We start from the raw sequence: 18,510 nt of genomic DNA, 5'->3' as shown, positions 1-18,510 counted from the left end.
TTGGGCATGGAATATGCCCCATGCTCTCATCTCTTTACATTAATACTAGGCTAATCATTTAGACCATGGCTATTCTGATGGCAAAGGGGAAACTTTGCTAACACCTTTCTCACTAAATGTACATAAACAGAAATTACCAAAAAGAGAAATCTAATACCAAATGATGAGAAAAACATCATTACCATTTTTTAACTTCATTCAAAGTCTAGAATGTGAAGTTGAATACTTCTAAATTAAAATTTCTTTACAGTCTACTGACAGTTATAGAATAAGACAAAATCCTACTCAAATATAATTGTACCTAAAGTCATAAGTGCTCCAAGTAAGAGCCATCCAGCTTGGGTGCGCTGTAAAGATAGCCTGCTATTTTGGGCAGCAGTTCGTAAGAGATCTTCAGCAATACTAACTACCATCTGCAAGAAAAGTTTAGAATTGGATTTTAACAAAATCAAGTAAGAAAATACACAGCTAGTATACTTCATTAAAAAAGAAGTTATCCTTTTTTGTTGTTGCTGTTAACATGTTTTTAAAGAGGCAACATCAATACCTAATCAATCCTGATTGCTCTGCTGACTTTGAGAAGACCCATTACAACACAGTGGTTAAGAGTGAGTTCTAGAGCCAGAATGCTGGAGTTCATATCCCAGCTTTGTCATCTCCTAGCTTTCTGACTTAGGATAACTCAATCTCTCTGCCTCAGTTCCCTCACTGCTAAAATAGGAATAACAGGAGTGCCAACCTCACTCTTATGAGGATTAATAAATTAATACAGCAAAGTACTCAGAACAGCGCTGGTCCATGTAATCACTCAATAAATGCTATTATTAGTAGTACTGTTATCCTACGTTTAAAGATTTGTTGAACTCTTATTATACATCTGCCATTAAGCTAATCTTATGGTGCTTATAGTCTTAGAGACAGAAGACATAGGAAAAATGGGAAGTAACAAGCAGCACATAATCAAATGATAATAGTACAGATGTAGTGGTCAGCAAAGAGACCTAAAGCAGCTATGTTTGGTGCAGGTGAACAAGAAGAGGGATGAAATTCTAATGTAAGAGATTAGCAAGAGCAAAGACATGGAGGCTGAAAAAAGCACGGAAGGAAAGCAAGATGACTAGTCTGACTAGAGCAGTGAGAAACTAGAATGAAAGGGCAGAATAAAGGCAAATTATGAAGGTACCAGTTTAGCAGACAAAGGTGATTATATTTTATTCTCTGATCCCTGAGTAGTTCCTAAGGGTCTCTGAGCAAACATAAAATACGAAAGTGGGGTGGAAGAGATGGGAGAAAAAGATTCCAAGAAGAATAATCAGTGAGGAGGCAAGCATATGACACAGGGAGATGGAAGCCCAGATTTAAGTAGCAGCTATGGAACTCACAGAAATGAATGGACATGGGCCTGGTAACCCAGGAAGAAAAAAAAAACAGAAAAAAAAAAACCCAAAAGATCTAGCCCCAATATAAAGTTGCAAATAATATTTATACAAACACAATATTCCTAAGAAGAAAATCTTGATAGTAGTATAAGGTATAGGAGAAAGGGAAAAAAAAGTAATTGATTCATGAAAACCATTCAACTTTTATTAAGTATTACCAAAATGCTAACTATAGCAATAGCACATTCTCTTGACATTTTGAATATAGCAATGTGAACTTTTATTTCTAAAACCTCAAAGAAAAGCTCTGATTTCTGAAGAATTACTGTAAGGGCTTTTTTTATTCCTCTCTCTAAAATAAATTATAAAATGATACTATACCCAGACAAAACTATTATTCCTGTATCAGGATTAAATATCAAATTTTAATTAGGGGGCTTCCCTGGTGGCGCAGTGGTTGAGAGTCCGCCTGCCGATGCAGGGGACACGGGTTCGTGCCCCGGTCTGGGAAGATCCCACATGCCGCAGAGCGGCTAGGCCCGTGAGCCATGGCTGCTGAGCCTGCATGCCCGGAGCCTGTGCTCCGCAGCGGGAGAGGCCACAACAGGGAGAGGCCCGCGTACCACCATAAAAAAAAAAAATTTTTAATTAGGGTCTGTCGACTCCATATTAGCAGAATACTGTATCATTTATTATCACAGTAAAACTGTTTTTGTTTGATCACCCAGTTCAACATCAATCACAGAATGTGTTCCAATAAAGACTAAAGTCCATGTGACAGCACTTACAATCTTAGGATCTTTGTCATACCTTTCCCTTGGCATGAGGAATGCCCAAAGGACACTGATGAACTCCACCTAACAAAGCAGCCATTGCAAAACTGTATCCACTAACAGCTTCTGGTGAAGTTTTCAGGTTGTTGAGTCGTTCTGCACACCTGTCTAGAAATGGTGCCAGCTGGAAAGGCAGTGCCACAGCCACACAGCGCAGACACCACGCAGCAGCAAGTCGAGCTGCCATGCTTGGGTGAAGAAGCACTGAAGTCACTGTCTCCAAAAGGCCTAAAAAATACTCAAAAAATTACTCTTAATGAAGTCACACAATTTCATGAGTTAAAAGAACTATGTGTAGGGCTTCCCTGGTGGCGCAGTGGTTGAGAGTCTGCCTGCCAATGCAGGGGACGCAGGTTCGTGCCCCAGTCCGGGAAGATCCCACATGCCGCGGAGCGGCTGGGCCCGTGAGCCATGGCCACTGAGCCTGCGCGTCCGGAGCCTGTGCTCCGCAACGGGAGAGGCCACAGCAGTGAGAGGCCCGCGTACCGCAAAAAAAAAAAAAAGAACTATGTGTAACACAATAATTAAAATCATAATTGTTATGGTTTTATACAGATACATTTAGAACTGTGCCAAAAAACACATATATCAACTCATAAACAGGAAAGTACTTTAAGGAACATTTTCTACAAAGAACATAGTACATCCAATAAAATATAAATGTTGGCATAAAGTACTCAATAAAGTTTAGAAACAAAACTACCATGACTGTTTTTGATTTGTCTCCCAAAACTTTATTTCAACATTTAATTCAAGATTCACTATCACAGTGAATCCTAAATAAAACCCAACTTTTAACAAATGATGTAAACTGCTAATTACCATGATAAGCAACCAATCAGGAGTTAAATATCAATTACACCTATGACTTCTAAAAATATTGAAAAAAATATTCCAGCATATAAGTGAATATCATACCTATAGATGCTTCCTGAATAAGAGGGGATGCGGTGGCATTTAGGCTCTGCACCAGACTCCCAAGCTCCTGCAGGGCGCAAACCATCACATGCTGGCTTGCTGCAATGTCTGCTGCTCCAGATTTGTTTTCACCACTAGTGTCATTCACTACCGCTTCTGGAAACACAAAATCATGTACGAATGTGCGTGAATTAAATTGTGATATAATTTTTTGATCTACGCAATTTATGTTTTTAAATTATACCAGCTGATACCTGACTGTTAAGAACTCTGTTTGTATGCTGAACATCACTAACAATTAGGGAAATACAAATCAAAACCACAATGATAAAAAGTCAATATAAAGAATTTAGCACAATGCCTACCCCCAATATACATTCAGTAAACATTAGCAGCTATTATTGTTACTTTATTATTATCACTGCTATTTTAAGAGCTGTAGTGTGCTGGTAGCATCACTGTCAAATTACTGACCAGAAAGAAGATCTATAAGGAAAGTGACTTTAGAATTTCTTACTGGGATGGTCCTCAAAGTTTCCATTAACTTGCTGGTCCCTGGCCCCACCTTTTAGCTTCCAATAGAATTGAACCATATTTAATCATGAAACAAATAAAAATTCCTTGTCAAATTACTAATTGAGAATATATTCTGCTCCATAAATTCCAGGTACATAGCACTATGTTTAATTCTGCTTTTACCATTTTAAAAATCGAATGGCTTAATGGCTTAAAAATCTGTGACCTTAAGATTAATAACCCTTAAATGACAGTAAAACTTTCTTATTTACATTCATTATGAATTACCAGGTTATAAAATGTAGAATAATAGGATATAATAGATTAATATACTATGGATTAAAATTAAATGCCTCTTTTCTTCTTAGACATTTCTGCACTTGGAAATGCACGAACTCTTTCTTTTAGGTACTAAGCTCTAAGCTCCCTGAACAGGTGCTATCTACGTGTGGCTCGCTGTTTTACTCCCACTGTTTGGCACAGTGTCTTTGACACTCAAACATTTCTTCAAGGAATAAATATACAAATATTTATAAAGCTGTGAACCTAGGACAGATTATATTTTAACATACCTAAAGAATGATACCTCATTAATTTAAACACCCTTTAATTCACAATTCCTAACTTTCAGTTAGTCCCATGCATTTAAAATATGGTTTGCCTAGTAAGCTATTATAAACAACAAAAACTATAAACTATTTGTGGATTTATTTTTATTAATTTTATAAGATGTTCAATATACATTCTCTAAATATAAAGTGCTGGATATTTTCTATTCATTAAATTCTTATTTCTAAAGACCCCTGTTAAGCAATATAATTTTTTTGTTGTTGTTGTTTTTTGTTTTTGTTTTTGTTTTGCAGTACGCGGCTCTCACTGTTGTGGCCTCTCCCGTTGCGGAGCACAGGCTCCGGACGCGCAGGCTCAGCGGCCATGGCTCACGGGCCCAGCCGCTCCACAGCATGTGGGATCCTCCCGGACCGGGGCGTGAACCCGTGTCCCCTGCATCGGCAGGCAGACTCTCAACCACTGCGCCACCAGGGAAGACCAATATAATTTTCTTGATTAAAGTTAATGTATATTCCCAAGAGTGATAAAAGTAAATTATCTTATAGAATTTATATTTTACTTTGCGTTAGTTCCTTAATTGTATTATTATAAGCTCCAGGAAGGCAGGAACTTTATCTTACTCACTGTTCAAAACCTGAATTACTGCTTTGCAATCTCAAATACTCAATAACTACTTGTTAAACAGAAAAGTTTATAAAATTGACACTTCCTAGAAAAGGATTTCTTTTAATTATGAATTACTGAGGTTTCACAGTATATCCTATAGTGGGCGAAAAACCACCTGTAACTGTTTCTCTCTAAATTTTCACATTAAGCCTATTAACGGAGGGGAAAACAACATGTATTTATAAAACAATAGGTTCCAAGAAGAAAAACCACAATAGATTATTCCTCAAAGATTCCTCAATGTGCTGCGGCATACCGGGAGAGCGATAAAATCGGTAGATACTAGATATAAAACAGAAAGCCTAACCTTACAAACACACTAACCAAATACTGAAAAACTCCACTTCACTGTAATTATATGTTGTTTGAATATCAAATAAGAGTACACAATAAAAATGACTATTAAAACACAGTCCAGAAAGGTATATGAACTAATCAGATCTATTAGTATTTATTAAGAATAACAGTAAAGAACTAAATGACTAAAGTAATCAACAATACAGATCATGACATTAATTCTTACCTACTGGGACTTCCCTGGTGGTGCAGTGGTTAAGAATCCGCCTGCCAATGCAGGGGACACGGGTTCTAGCCCTGGTCCGGGAAGATTCCACATGCTGTGGAGCAACTAAGCCCATGTGCCACAACTACTGAGCCTGCTCTCTAGAGCCCGTGAGCCACAACTACTGAGCCTGGGTGCCACAACTACTGAGTCCGTGTGCCGCAACTACTGAAGCCCGCACACCTAGAGCCCATGCTCCGCAACAAGAGAAGCCACCACAATGAGAAGCCTGCACACTGCAACAAAGAGTAGCCCCTGCTTGCCGCAACTAGAGAAAAGCCTGCGCACAGCAATGAAGACCCAACACAGCCAAAAGTAGATAAATAAATTAATTTATTAAAAAGAAAAATTCTTACCTACTGCTTTCATTTGCTTTCCAATCGCTTGGCATATTTCTTTGGCAGCTGCAATCTGGGCTTTTTCACCTAGCAAACTGCCCACAGTAGCTCTCAGGATAAAGGAGACGCACCGTCTGGAGTACACAGCCTCTACATGTGTTTGCGTTGCCCGAGGATGGGAAACCAGATCAAGTACATGAGACAAGAATGTGGCAAAGCTACGCTCTAACCACTGACCACCCAATGTTGTTACAAAAACAACATATGCCTGTAAATAGATTAAGATGCTTTAGATAAATTTATATAAATGAAATGAAATTACAGATAAAGCAACTACGTAAATAACTGATGACAGCATGAAAAATAAATTATCTTTGAGATTAAAATTGAGAAAGTTTAAAACTTGAGACCTTTTTAGTACTTCTAGCATGGGAATTACTGGTTGAAGTATCTTTGACTAAAAACAGCTCTCAGGATAATAACTACAAGAAGAACACAGAGAGAGAATGGTGCGGGAGGGAAGGAAAGGTGAATTCACCCTGGTGATGAAGGTGATAAGTTATAGTAATAAAACCCTAACATGCTAAATAAACGCTGAGCTAGAGCTACAAAACATTTGCTTATGACTGTAAGATACAAATGGTTTACTTCCATTTTATGCTTGTTTCTGGAATAAGGTATAATTGGATGATTTTGACTAAGATCAAAAAAACCATTTCATCCTATTAGGTGTTAATTATTATTAGGTGTTAATTATTATTAGGTTATTAACCATAACATCTTATTTGGTATTAATTATTATTTTGAAACTATAATTTCAAGTCAGGTTTAACTGCATAATTGCACTGGTGATTAATCAATGATGATAAATACAAAGTACTAACCAATATTTTTAGCTACAAGAGTTGTTGGAAAACATTAAAACCTAAATGCCTCAAGTTACTTGAATACAATTTCAATTAAAACTCAATTACTTTACTTCTGATTTTCTGCGAAGTAAAATTTGGAAAAATTTTGTTAAAGACAGACAGATAGATATAGCAGACATAGGCTTCTTTACACATCAAATACCTACCTTTCCATATAAGATGCAATTTAGATTTGAATGTAATTCATTCGTTTAGTAAAAGAAATGTTTTGAAAGACATTTTAAAAATTATTTAATTTTAGACAGTATTAAAAATCTCTGTACGCGCTGTTACTTAGTAAGAGTCTTCCATGAAATTTCACACGTGATACCAAGAGAATTCTTTTATACATATATATTACAAACCTGTGTAACTCCAACTCTCACTTCACGATTAACAGACCCTCCAACTTTTAACATTTCTCCACCACTCTTTAAGAAACCTGACCCTCCACGTAGAAATCCTGTGGCCATGAGTTCTAAGACTTCATCAAATGTTGCTCGCTTCACATTCTGGCGCATTACTTTCAGGAAGAAAAATATATTTATAAGCAAATATATTTTGCTATTAAATAATATTTTCTAATAATCTAGCTTTAAAATTCAAGTAATTGCTTTTAAGGATACTTAAACTATTACAAAGGAGATAGGGTCATTTATTTTCTTATGATCTTAAAATTTACAATATATTTGTAAAATTAAATTCAATTTTGAAGCAAAAAAATGCTAAAAAAAAGGAGCTAGAAATTAAAACAATTCAATATATCTATGTCAAAATAGTCTAACAATTATGTTAGCCTTGATATGTGTAACACAACAAAGACAACGCACATTCACAGCAGATACTGCTAACTGACTGCAGCCCTCACTCCCAGTTGAGATGGACACAATACTTTTTTTTTTTTTTGGCCACAGCACATGGCTTGTGGGATTTTAGTTCCACGGCGGTGAAAGCACCAAGTCCTAACCACTGGACCGCCAGGGAATTCCCAAGACCACACTTTCTTTTTTTTTTTTTTTTTTAACATCTTTATTGGGGTATAATTGCTTTACAATGGTGTGTTAGTTTCTGCTTTATAACAAAGTGAATCAGTCATACATAAACATATGTTCCCATATGTCTTCCCTGTTGCGTCTCCCTCCCTCCCACCCTCCCCATCCTACCCCTCCAGGCTGTCACAAAGCACCGAGCCAATATCCCTGTGCCATGCGGCTGCTTCCCACTAGCTATCTACCTTACTGCATTTGTTACTGTGTATATGCCCATGACTCTCTCTTGCCCTGTCACAGCTCACCCTTCCCCCTCCCCATAACCTCAAGTCCGTTCTCTAAGAGGTCTGCGTCTTTATTCCTGCTTTACCCCTAGGTTCTTCATGACATTTTTTTCTTAAATTCCATATATATGTGTTAGCATACGGTATTTGTCTTTTTCTTTCTGACTTACTTCACTCTGTATGACAGACTCTAGGCCAAGACCACACTTTCTATACAACAATTACCAATGGATTGAAACGTCACTGGACTGCAACCGACTTGCCATCCCTTGTAAAGAGCTTCCTATTTTATAAAGTCCTTTCCTACACAGTAGCAAACATAATCCTCACAAAAATTCTGTAGGAGAGGCATAAAGTTCATGATTAACTATGCAGGCTTTGGAATTTGAATGCCTGGGTTTTAATTTCACTTAATAGAACACTTATTACACCACAAACGACACAATCTCTCTAAGCCTAAATTTCCTTGTTTATAAAATGAGAATAACAACAGTACTTAGGATTCCTAGGGCTTTTGAGAGGATTAAATAAAACAACTCTGTTATATGCTTAATTCAGTGCCTTATACATAGTTAGCACTTAATAAATTGTTACCTATCATCATCATCACTGTTATCTAATTCAAACACTGAAGTAATCATGATTAAAGATGAAGAGACCAAAGCTCAAAGGGTTTCACAGCAAATAAACATAAAAGCTAGACAGGCAGATCAGCTCGGCGCTTTGTGACCGCCTGGAGGGGTGGGATAGGGAGGGTGGGAGGGAGAGAGATGCAAGAGGGAAGAGATATGGGAACATATGTATATGTATAACTGATTCACTTTGTTATAAAGCAGAAACTAACACATCATTGTAAAGCAATTATACCCCAATAAAGATGTTAAAAAAAAAAAAACAAAAACCCCAAAACACATAAGAGCTAGGACATGAATCTGTAAGATCTGATTTTCTTTCTACAATACAGAGATGGAATAGGGGTAGGGACAACAGCAGAGCTGGATTCACTCAGCATCTACTCAGAACTGTCCCTGAAGCATCTCTATGGAACTGTGAGGCACAGTAGAAGTCACTGGGAAAATCAATGCTGTCTCTGATTCTGCTTATAATAATGGTCAAGAAAAATATACTATGCTATGAATGGGGATCTACTCACCAGGGACTGAAAGTAAGAAGGCATGTAAAGTGCCAGATTCCAGTCCCTTGAACATGATACAAAACCATTTCATAAATCTTATTTGCTTATATGTCCAACATACTTGATGCATGTAATGTTGCACAGTATCATCATAAAAAATGTCTTGACGGGGACTTTCCTGGTGGTCCAGTGGTTAAGACTCTGTGCTTCCACTGCAGGGGGCCTGGGTCCGATCCCTGGTTGGGGAAGTTCTGCATGCCCCACGGTGTGGCCAAAAAAAAAGTCCTGACTATATCAAGGAAAATGCCATTTGGGTACTTCTATTTTATGAAAAAGTAGACAAAGATACTAATTTAAAGCCTTTAAAGTGACTTGCCTAGAAGTAATAAGTCATTTAGAAGGAAGCATCCCATATACCTTCAAATACCTGTTACAGTCTAGATCGGGGGCTAGCAAACAACGATACCTGTTGCTTGTTTTGGCATCAATGCTGTAGCCATGACTGTTCCTAAGAGTTTAGACACTGCCACCCGTACCCCATAGTTTGAGTTTTCCAAAGCCTTAAAGCAGAGAGTGGCTATATTTTCCAGTTCAGCAGTCCACATGAACACAGCTTCATTCTGTAGTTCTAGGAGACACTAGAATTTTTTAAAAAAAAAGTAAATTAGAACTTCCACTTGAAAAGATGGATAAACAAGAACCAGATTTACTCTCTCTCCTGAAATAACTAAAAAATTGGACAAAATATATGAAACAAGTTTCAAAGACACTGGACATCAGGCAATGAAGGATGCTAATCCTTAAGAGATGGAAAATGCAAGTTGAACCCTACATTTGTTCCACCCTACTGCCTTGAGAGTTTCCAGCAGTTAGGAGGAAACTATAACCCTAAACTCCTGTATTAGAAAGAAGAAAGGTCTCTGGGGAATTCCCTGGTGGCCTAGTGGTTAGGATTCTGGGCATTCACTGCCGTGGCCTGGATTCAATCCCTGGTCGGGGGAACTGAGATCTCGCAAGCCGAATGGCGCAGCCGAAAAAAAAAAAGAAGAAGAAATGTCTCAAATCAACAACCTCTGCTTCTACCTTAAGAAACTAGATGACACAGAGCAAATTCAACACAAAGTAAGCAGGAAATAAAGGAAGTAATATAGATAAGAGAGGAAATCAGTGAACCAGCAAACTGAAAAACAGAAATGAAACCAAAAGCTGCTTCTTTGAGACTACCAATACAATCCCTGGTTGGGGAACTAAGATCCCACAAACCGCAGAAAGCAGCCAAAAAAAAAAAGAAACCCACTTAATTAGAAAATAGCAACAACTGAAACGACACAAGAAATGAAATTTGACAAAATCCATTCTTGATAAAAACTTCTTGGAAGGCTAGAAATATAAGGGCACTTCCTCAACTTGATAAAGATCATCAAGGAAAACTGACAGTTAACATCATACTTAATGGTGAAGGACTGGATGTTTTCCCCTTAAGGATCAGGAACAAGACAAGGATGTCACCTCTCATGTTTTCTATTCAATATTGCACTGAAGGATCTAACCAGCCAGTGCAGTAAGAAAGAAAAATAAATAAAAAGCATCCAGATTGGAAAAGAAGTAAAACTGTCTTTATTCATAGACAACATGATTGTCCGCACAGAATACCTGATAGGATCTATTAAAAAAGCAAGGGCTTCCCTGGTGGTGCAGTGGTTGAGAGTCCGCCTGCCGATGCAGGGGACACGGGTTCGTGCCCCGGTCCGGGAAGATCCCACATGCCGCGGAGCGGCTGGGCCCGTGAGCCATGGCCACTGAGCCTGCGCCTCCGGAGCCTGTGCTCCGCAACGGGAGAGGCCACAACAGTGAGAGGCCCACGTACCACAAAAAAAAAAAAAAAAAAAAAGCTGATAGAACTAGTAAGGCCGTTTAAGAAGGTTGGTGGATACAAGACCAATGTACAAAAATCAGTTGTATTTCTATATATTAGTAATGAACAATTAGAAATTGAAAAAAAAAAGCTTTTAATCAATACTATTTAAAATAGCATAGAAAATGAAATACTTATGGATAAATCTGACAAAAGAGGTGCAAGATCTGTGCATTTGAAAACCACAAAATGTTGCTAAGAGTAATCAAAGAAGACCTAAATGAATGAGAGATAGAGATATCGCATTCATGAGTTGGACTTAATACTGTTAAGCTGTCAACTATCCCCAAACTGATCTATAGATTCAATGCAACCTGAATAAAAATCTCAGCATGTTATTTTTGTAGAAATGGACAAGTTAAAATTTATATGGAAATGCAAAGGACCTAGAATAGCCAAAACTATTTTGGAAAAGAAAAAGTTGGAGGGCTAACACTACCTGATTTTAAGACATTATAAAGGTACAGTAATCAAGAAAGTGTTATTGACATCAAGATAGACAAACAGATCAATGAAACAGAATAGAGATTCCAAAACTAGATCCACATTTATACGGACAACTGATTTTCAACAAAGGTGCAAAGGCAATTTAGCGAAGAAGAGTCTTTTCAACATGGTGCTAGAACAAGTGAATATCCATGTGCAAAAATCAAAACAAAACAAAAAATCTTCAATTCATACCTCACACTATATACAAAAATTAACTCAAAATGGATCATACATCCAAGTGTAAAACTATAAAACTAGGAAACATAGGAGAAAGTTTGGGCTAGGAAAAGCTTTCTTTGATACAATACTAAAAGCACAATATAAGAAAAACTGATAAATTGGACTTTGACAAAATTCAAAACTTCGCATCTTAGAAAGGCACTATTTAGGGAATGAAAAGACAGACCACAGAGTGGGAAAAAATATTTGCAAATCACGTATCTGATATAGAAATAAAGAACCTACAAAGTAGACTCAAAACTCTATAATATATGTGCCACATCTTCTTTATCCATTCATCTGATTTTTTTTGGGTTTTGTTTTTGTTTTTTAATTTTAAATTTATTTTTTATATATTTATTTTTGGCTGTGTTGGGTCTTCGTTGCTGCGCGTGGGCTCTCTCCAGCTTCAGCAAGTGGGGCCACTCTTCGTTGCCGTGAGCGGGCTTCTCATTACAGTGGTTGCTCTCGTTGTGGAGCACTGGCTCTAGGCGCACGGACTTCAGGAGTTGTGGCGCACGGGCTTAGTTGCTCCGCGGCATGTGGGATCCTACTGGACCAGGGCTCGAACCCATATCCCCCACATTGGCAGGCGGATTCTTAACCACTGCACCACCAGGGAAGCCCCCATTCATCTGATGATGGACATTTAGGTTGCTTCCATGTCCTGGCTATTGTAAGTAGAGGTGCAACGAACATTTTGGTACATGACTCTTTTTGAATTATGGTTTTCTCAGGGTATATGCCCAGTAATGGGATTGCTGGGTCATATGCTAGTTCTATTTTTAGTTTTTTAAGGAACCTCCATACTGTTCTCCATAGTGGCTGTATCAATTTACATTCCCACCAACAGTGCAAGAGGGTTCCCTTTTCTCCACACCCTCTCCAGCATTTATTGTTTGTAGATTTTTTGATGATGGCCATTCTGACTGTGGCACATATATACAATGGAATATTACTCAGCCATAAAAAGAAATGAAATTGAGTTATTTGTAGTGAGGTGGATGGACCTGGAGTCTGTCATACAGAGTGAAGTAAGTTAGAAGGAGAAAAACAAATACCGTATGCTAACACATATATATGGAATCTAAGGAAAAAAAAAAAGTCATGAAGAACCTAGGGGCAAGATGGGAATAAAGACGCAGACCTACTAGAGAATGGACTTGAGGATATGGGGAGGGGGAAGGGTAACCTGGGACAAAGTGAGAGAGTGGCATGGACATATATACACCACCAAACATAAAATAGATAGCTAGTGGGAAGCAGCCACATAGCACAGGGAGATCTGCTCGGTGCTTTGTGACCACCTAGAGGGGTGGGATAGGGAGGGTGGGAGGGAGGGAGACACAAGAGGGAAGAGATATGTGGACATATGTATATGTATAACTGATTCACTTTGTTATAAAGCAGAAACTAACACACCATTGTAAAGCAATTATACTCTAATAAAGATGTTAAAAAAAACTCTATAATAAGAAAACAAATAACTCAATAAAACAATGCACAAAAATTTTGAATAGACTCTTCATCAAAGAAGATATGGATGGTAAATAAGCACCTAAAAATATGATCATCATTAGTCTGGAAATGCGAATTAAAGCCACAATGAGATTCCTGTACATATCTCTAAGAATGGCTAAAATTAAAAAGACTGGCAATACCAAATGTTGGTGAGACATGGAGAATGAGGAAATCTCATAGTACTTTGGAAAACAGTGGCAATTTCTCCAAAAATTAAATGTAAATCTAAAATATGATCCAGCCATTCCACTCCTAGGTATTTACCCAAGTGAAAGGAAAGCATGTGTTGATAACAAAAACTAGTACACAGATGTTCACAGCAGCTTTTTTTGTAATATCCAAAACTGGAAGCAACACAAATGTCCATAACAGGTGAAGGAATACACCAATTGTGGCATAGCCATACAATGAAATACTACTCAGCAATAAAAAGGAATGAACGATTGATACATGTAACAACACTGAGAAATCTCAAAAGAATTATGCTGTTTAAAAGAAGCCAGGCAAAAAGAAAAAAAAAAGCACATACCACCTGATTCCATTTTACATATAATTCTAGAAAATGAAATGAAACTAATCCATGGGAACCAAAATCATGCCACCTTATTTTGAAACTTTCAAAGGAAAAAAAAAATCATTGACTGTTTCAGAGCAAGCAGGATAAGGAGCAACATTATAAACAGCCGAGTACTAACCTTGGCAACTGCACATCGAACAGCCATTGACCTGTCAGTTAAGAGAGACCTGGCATTCTTATAAATATCACGATGACAGGAAGCTGCTGCACCACCCAGTCCATTTAGAACTTTCTGTAGACTCATTAAGATTTCACTTCGCCCTTGAGACTAGAAAAGAACATAAAGCAAATTCTACGTTTAAATAAGAACATACCAAAAGACCAAAGTTCTCTGGGCCTAATGGTCTTACCTCTAAAGGTAAACAGTTAAGTAATGAAAAATAAAAAAGTATTTTAGAACGTCCCTGAAAGGTAAAAATAATTATTAACTTCAACAAAATAATTATTTGAGAAATTAGGTTACAATAAGTAAACATATTCTTATGTTTCCATGATCTGTTGAAGTGCAAATAATGAGAACATGACAAATTCAAAAGCTTCAATATAATACCTCAAGGATCCAAGCTTTCAGAATGTGAAAAGTTAAGTAAAAAGTACTTAAGAATATAAACCATCTAAAAGAGGAAGAAAACATCCAACACATTTTAAAAACTTTCTCACAGATATATTCCAAACTATCAACTTCTTGAGACTACTCTGAACTCTTGTTTTTATACTCTTATTGTGCTTGATTCATATTTCTGATAGTATACTTATTCAAACATAGATTTCTTTCACTAGACTGTAAGCTCTTTGAGGTCAGGGAGTAGATCTTATTCATCTTTATATGCCTAATGCCTAAGAATATGCCCTCAATTCTTGCTTAATAAATTAATAGACAAAGAGTTCCCAGAAGAGGTGTTGTCCAAGAAATCTTTAGCTTTCCTAGACAAAGAATTAGACTATGAGACCAGTGCTTGGTCTATTTTCAGTTAACCCCAAATGAACAAGGAATTTTCAGAAGTAATACCAAACTGACATGACAAAACAGAACTATTTTTACTTCATATTAGTTGCTGTGGATTGAATACTGTCCCGCCAAAAGATGAGTTCAAGTCCTATGCCCTGTTACCTGTGAACATGACTTTATTTGGAAATAAGGTCTTTGCAGATGAAATCAAGTAAAGATGAGATCATACTATATTAGGGTGGACCCTAATCCTTATAATAGAAGAATTTGGTATCCTTATAATAGACCGGTATCCTTATAACAGAAGAATTTGGACACAAAACACAGATGCATAGGGAGAACACCATATGACAATGGAGACAGAAATTGGAGAGATACATCTGCAAACCAAGGAATACCACCAAAGCCAAGGACGGTCAGCAACAACCAGAAGCTAAGAAGGCTTGGAAGGACTATTCCCAAGAGCTATCAGAGGAAGCACGGCCCTGCTGATACCTTGATTTCAGACTTCTAGCTTCTAGAATTGTGAGGCAATAAATTTCTGTTATTTTAAGCCACCCAGTCTGTGGTAATTTATTATGGCAGCCGTAGGAAACTAATACATTAGCTATGGCACAAAAAATAATATGGCAGTACAATAATATTCCTAGGGCTAAATAAAATAATACATAAACCTATTCTTTGTCAAGGTAAAGCATTCTTTCCCTTCTCCCTGAAATATGAGGTAATGTACATTAAAACAAGGGGCAAGTAATATTTTTTTGCAAGTAATAATTTTAAATTACCCTCTTGCTAAGCAATATTAAGTACTACACTGACAGAGAAAAGGCAACATATATTTTTAACTAACATCTAACTCCCACCACAAGCAAAACATTTAAATAATATTTGTTGTAAAACTTACCTCTGCACTTTTCAGAGATTTCAAAAGATTATTTACTGTTTCTGGAAATGCACTGCCTAACATTCTCCCCATTTTTTCATAAAATGCTCCAACACAAGCCACTGCAGCCCTGTAAGAAGTGACATTTTCACCAGTCACTGTTCAGATTAATAAGTTTATAATATTTTTCTTATTTTCAAAAATCAATTTGTATTTGTGCAGGACACTTTTGGCCACAAATCCTTAATTTTCAAGAACACCTTGTTGATTCTTGGCTATCATCAAAAAGTCTACAAATAATAAATGCTGGAGATGGTATGGAGAAAAGGGAACCCTCCTACACTGTTGGTGGGAATATAAACTGGTGCAGCCACTATGGAAAACAGTATGCAGGTTCCTTAAAAAACTAAAAATATAGCTACCATATGATCCAGCAATCCCACTCCTGGGCATATATCCTGAAAAGATGAAAACTCTAACTCGAAAAGACAGAGGCACCCAATGTTCGTAGCAGCACTATTTATAATGGCCAAGACATGGAAACAACCTAAGTGCCCATCAACAGATGACTGGTTTAAGAAGATGTGGTGTAAATATACAATGGAATACTACTCATCCATAAAAAAGAATGCAATATTGCCATTTGCAATAATGTGGATGAACCTAGAGAATATCATACTAAGTGAAGTAAGTCAGACAAAGATAAATATTATATGATATTACTTATATATGGAATCTAAAAAATAATACAAATGAACCCAATAGACAAAACAGAAACAGACTCACAGACACAGAAAACAAACTTATGGTTACCAAAGGGAGAAAAGCGGGGAGGGGGATAAATTAGGAGTATGGGATTAGCAGATACAAACTGCTATACATAAAATAGATAAGCAACAAGGATTTACTGTACAGCATAGGGAACTATATTCAATATATTGTAATAACCTATAATGGAAGATAATCTGAAAATTATATATACATATAAAGCTGACTCACTTTGCTGTATACCTGAAACTAACACAATATCATTAATCAACTATATTTCAATTTAAAAAAATTTTAAAAAAGAATACCTTCTTTATTCTGTATAATTGTAACAGATACTATGGATAATCAAATTGTATTCTTGTTAGGAAAATAAGAGAATAAACATATATTTACATAACAAATCATACCCATCCTTTGGAAAGAAACCCAACCTTTCCTTTTGAGGACTTTCCAAATTATGTTCATCCACAATGATCCCTCTCTTCTTTCATTATACGTAAAATGTCAACCACTCACTCTGACAAAATTATATCGTTTCCTGTGTTGCAACTTGACAATTTTATATGTCTATATCTTATCCTGCCCTGCCAACGGAAATGTAAAGTCCAGAAACAGAGGTGGTTATACATTTTTGTATTACTCACAGTGTCTGCCTCTTAATATATAAATAATAATAAGCAATTACTTGTAAAATTTAATCTAAATGGGTTTAACAGAACAGCTGACAACATAGAAGAAGAAATGTAACAGCAGCCCATCTCTTCCCATGGTAGGGAAATCACCCTACCATCACTCATGTAAACAGTAAATAAGTGAATAGCTCTGAGCTTAGCTTAGCGGCAGGAGCTGGGCATAAAGGTGTAGCCTCTGGAGTCTGGCACATCTGTACCTAAATCCTAGAACCTGTCACACAATAGCTATGTGTCCTGAGCAAGTTACTCTGAGGCTGAGAGAGATTAAATATAGTTTACTATTGTACAAGCAATTAACAGCAGAATCAGAGAATCGACCTTCACTTCTTTGACTCCAAATCCCATGTTTTTTTCAATACTCTATAGGCTGATAACAAAGCTAAAAATGACTGAGGTCACATGCCAGAATATATTAGTGAATTCCTAAATAGAACCCATGAATCCACTGGAAATACGTATGAATAATATGTAATAAAGTCTACTTAGCCTGAACTATAAAATTACGTGTGGATTTGCCAAGTGGTAGAGAACTAAATCACAAAACTATTACATAGCTTCAAACTCCAAAATAAACTGGAAAACACTAATACACTCTAATCTCTTCTAAAACTTTTGAGAGCTACATCTATCCCAAACAACACAAAACTTAATCACAACATATCTATGAAGTTGAAAACAGACCTAAAAATCAATGTCTGGGTTCAGAATAATTTCTCCATTTCCTCTAAGCTATGATACTGGTCCTGGCTCCTTGAATGTTGGTGTTCTAAAGTTGTATCCTTGCTATCTTCTCTTCTCACACAGTATTATAATACTCTTCCTAGGTAACTTTATCCATACTAAAGGGTTCAGCCTACTCTAAAATCTTCATTCTCTACTCACCAAAATGACATTCTCAGCTCAGGTCTCTGAAATCCAGACCAGGATTTCCAACTGCTTACTACATACTGTCACTTGGATATTCCCACTTGGACTCCAGATTCAGCATGCCCAGAACTGGACTCATCATTTTCCCCTCAACTTATTCCCCCCACTATTTTGTATCTTTCTGTAAGCACTGTATATAAGGTATAAATAAGCCACTTCTGTTTCCAATTATCAGTTTCCTTTGTCTAGAAAATAGGTTAGCAAACCACAGCCTGCAGGCCAAATCTGGCCCATCATCCAGCCTGCCACCTGTTGCTGTAAATAGTTTTATTGGTACGCAGCTGTACTCATTTATTTACATACCAGCTATGGCAGAGTTGAGTAGTTGCAACAGAGATGATACCCCATAAAGCCAAAACTATTTACTATTTGGCCCTTTCCATAAAATTTGCCAGTCCATGACCTGTCACATCCATCTTCCCCTTTTCCCATCTTAACCCCTTACTTGACTCATTTCCATATTTCCTCC

At 37.0% G+C, this 18,510-nt stretch overlaps 1 protein-coding gene across 5 annotated transcripts in view; it reads right to left on the bottom strand.

The window, feature by feature from the left end:
• HEATR5B (HEAT repeat containing 5B) overlaps nt 1-18,510 on the bottom strand; it is an 86,576-nt gene that overhangs the window by 62,604 nt on the left and 5,462 nt on the right. For 3 of the 5 annotated variants that reach the window (XM_079940399.1, XM_079940400.1, XM_079940398.1), the window contains exons 4-11: nt 15,673-15,781; nt 13,938-14,087; nt 9,565-9,736; nt 7,056-7,213; nt 5,801-6,050; nt 3,131-3,286; nt 2,190-2,440; nt 302-413 (exon numbers count right to left, since the gene is read on the bottom strand). In XM_079940399.1, the coding sequence (XP_079796525.1) occupies nt 302-413; nt 2,190-2,440; nt 3,131-3,286; nt 5,801-6,050; nt 7,056-7,213; nt 9,565-9,736; nt 13,938-14,087; nt 15,673-15,781 (1,358 nt within the window). Of the gene's footprint in view, nt 1-301; nt 414-2,189; nt 2,441-3,130; nt 3,287-5,800; nt 6,051-7,055; nt 7,214-9,564; nt 9,737-13,937; nt 14,088-15,672; nt 15,782-18,510 lie in introns of those variants that run through there. The other 2 variants (XM_079940401.1, XM_079940402.1) reach the window with 2 other exon arrangements.

Source organism: Stenella coeruleoalba, assembly GCF_951394435.1.
Source record: "Stenella coeruleoalba genome assembly, chromosome: 13".
NCBI classification, from domain to species: Eukaryota; Metazoa; Chordata; class Mammalia; order Artiodactyla; family Delphinidae; genus Stenella; species Stenella coeruleoalba.
This window is presented reverse-complemented; position numbering and strand designations above follow the sequence as displayed.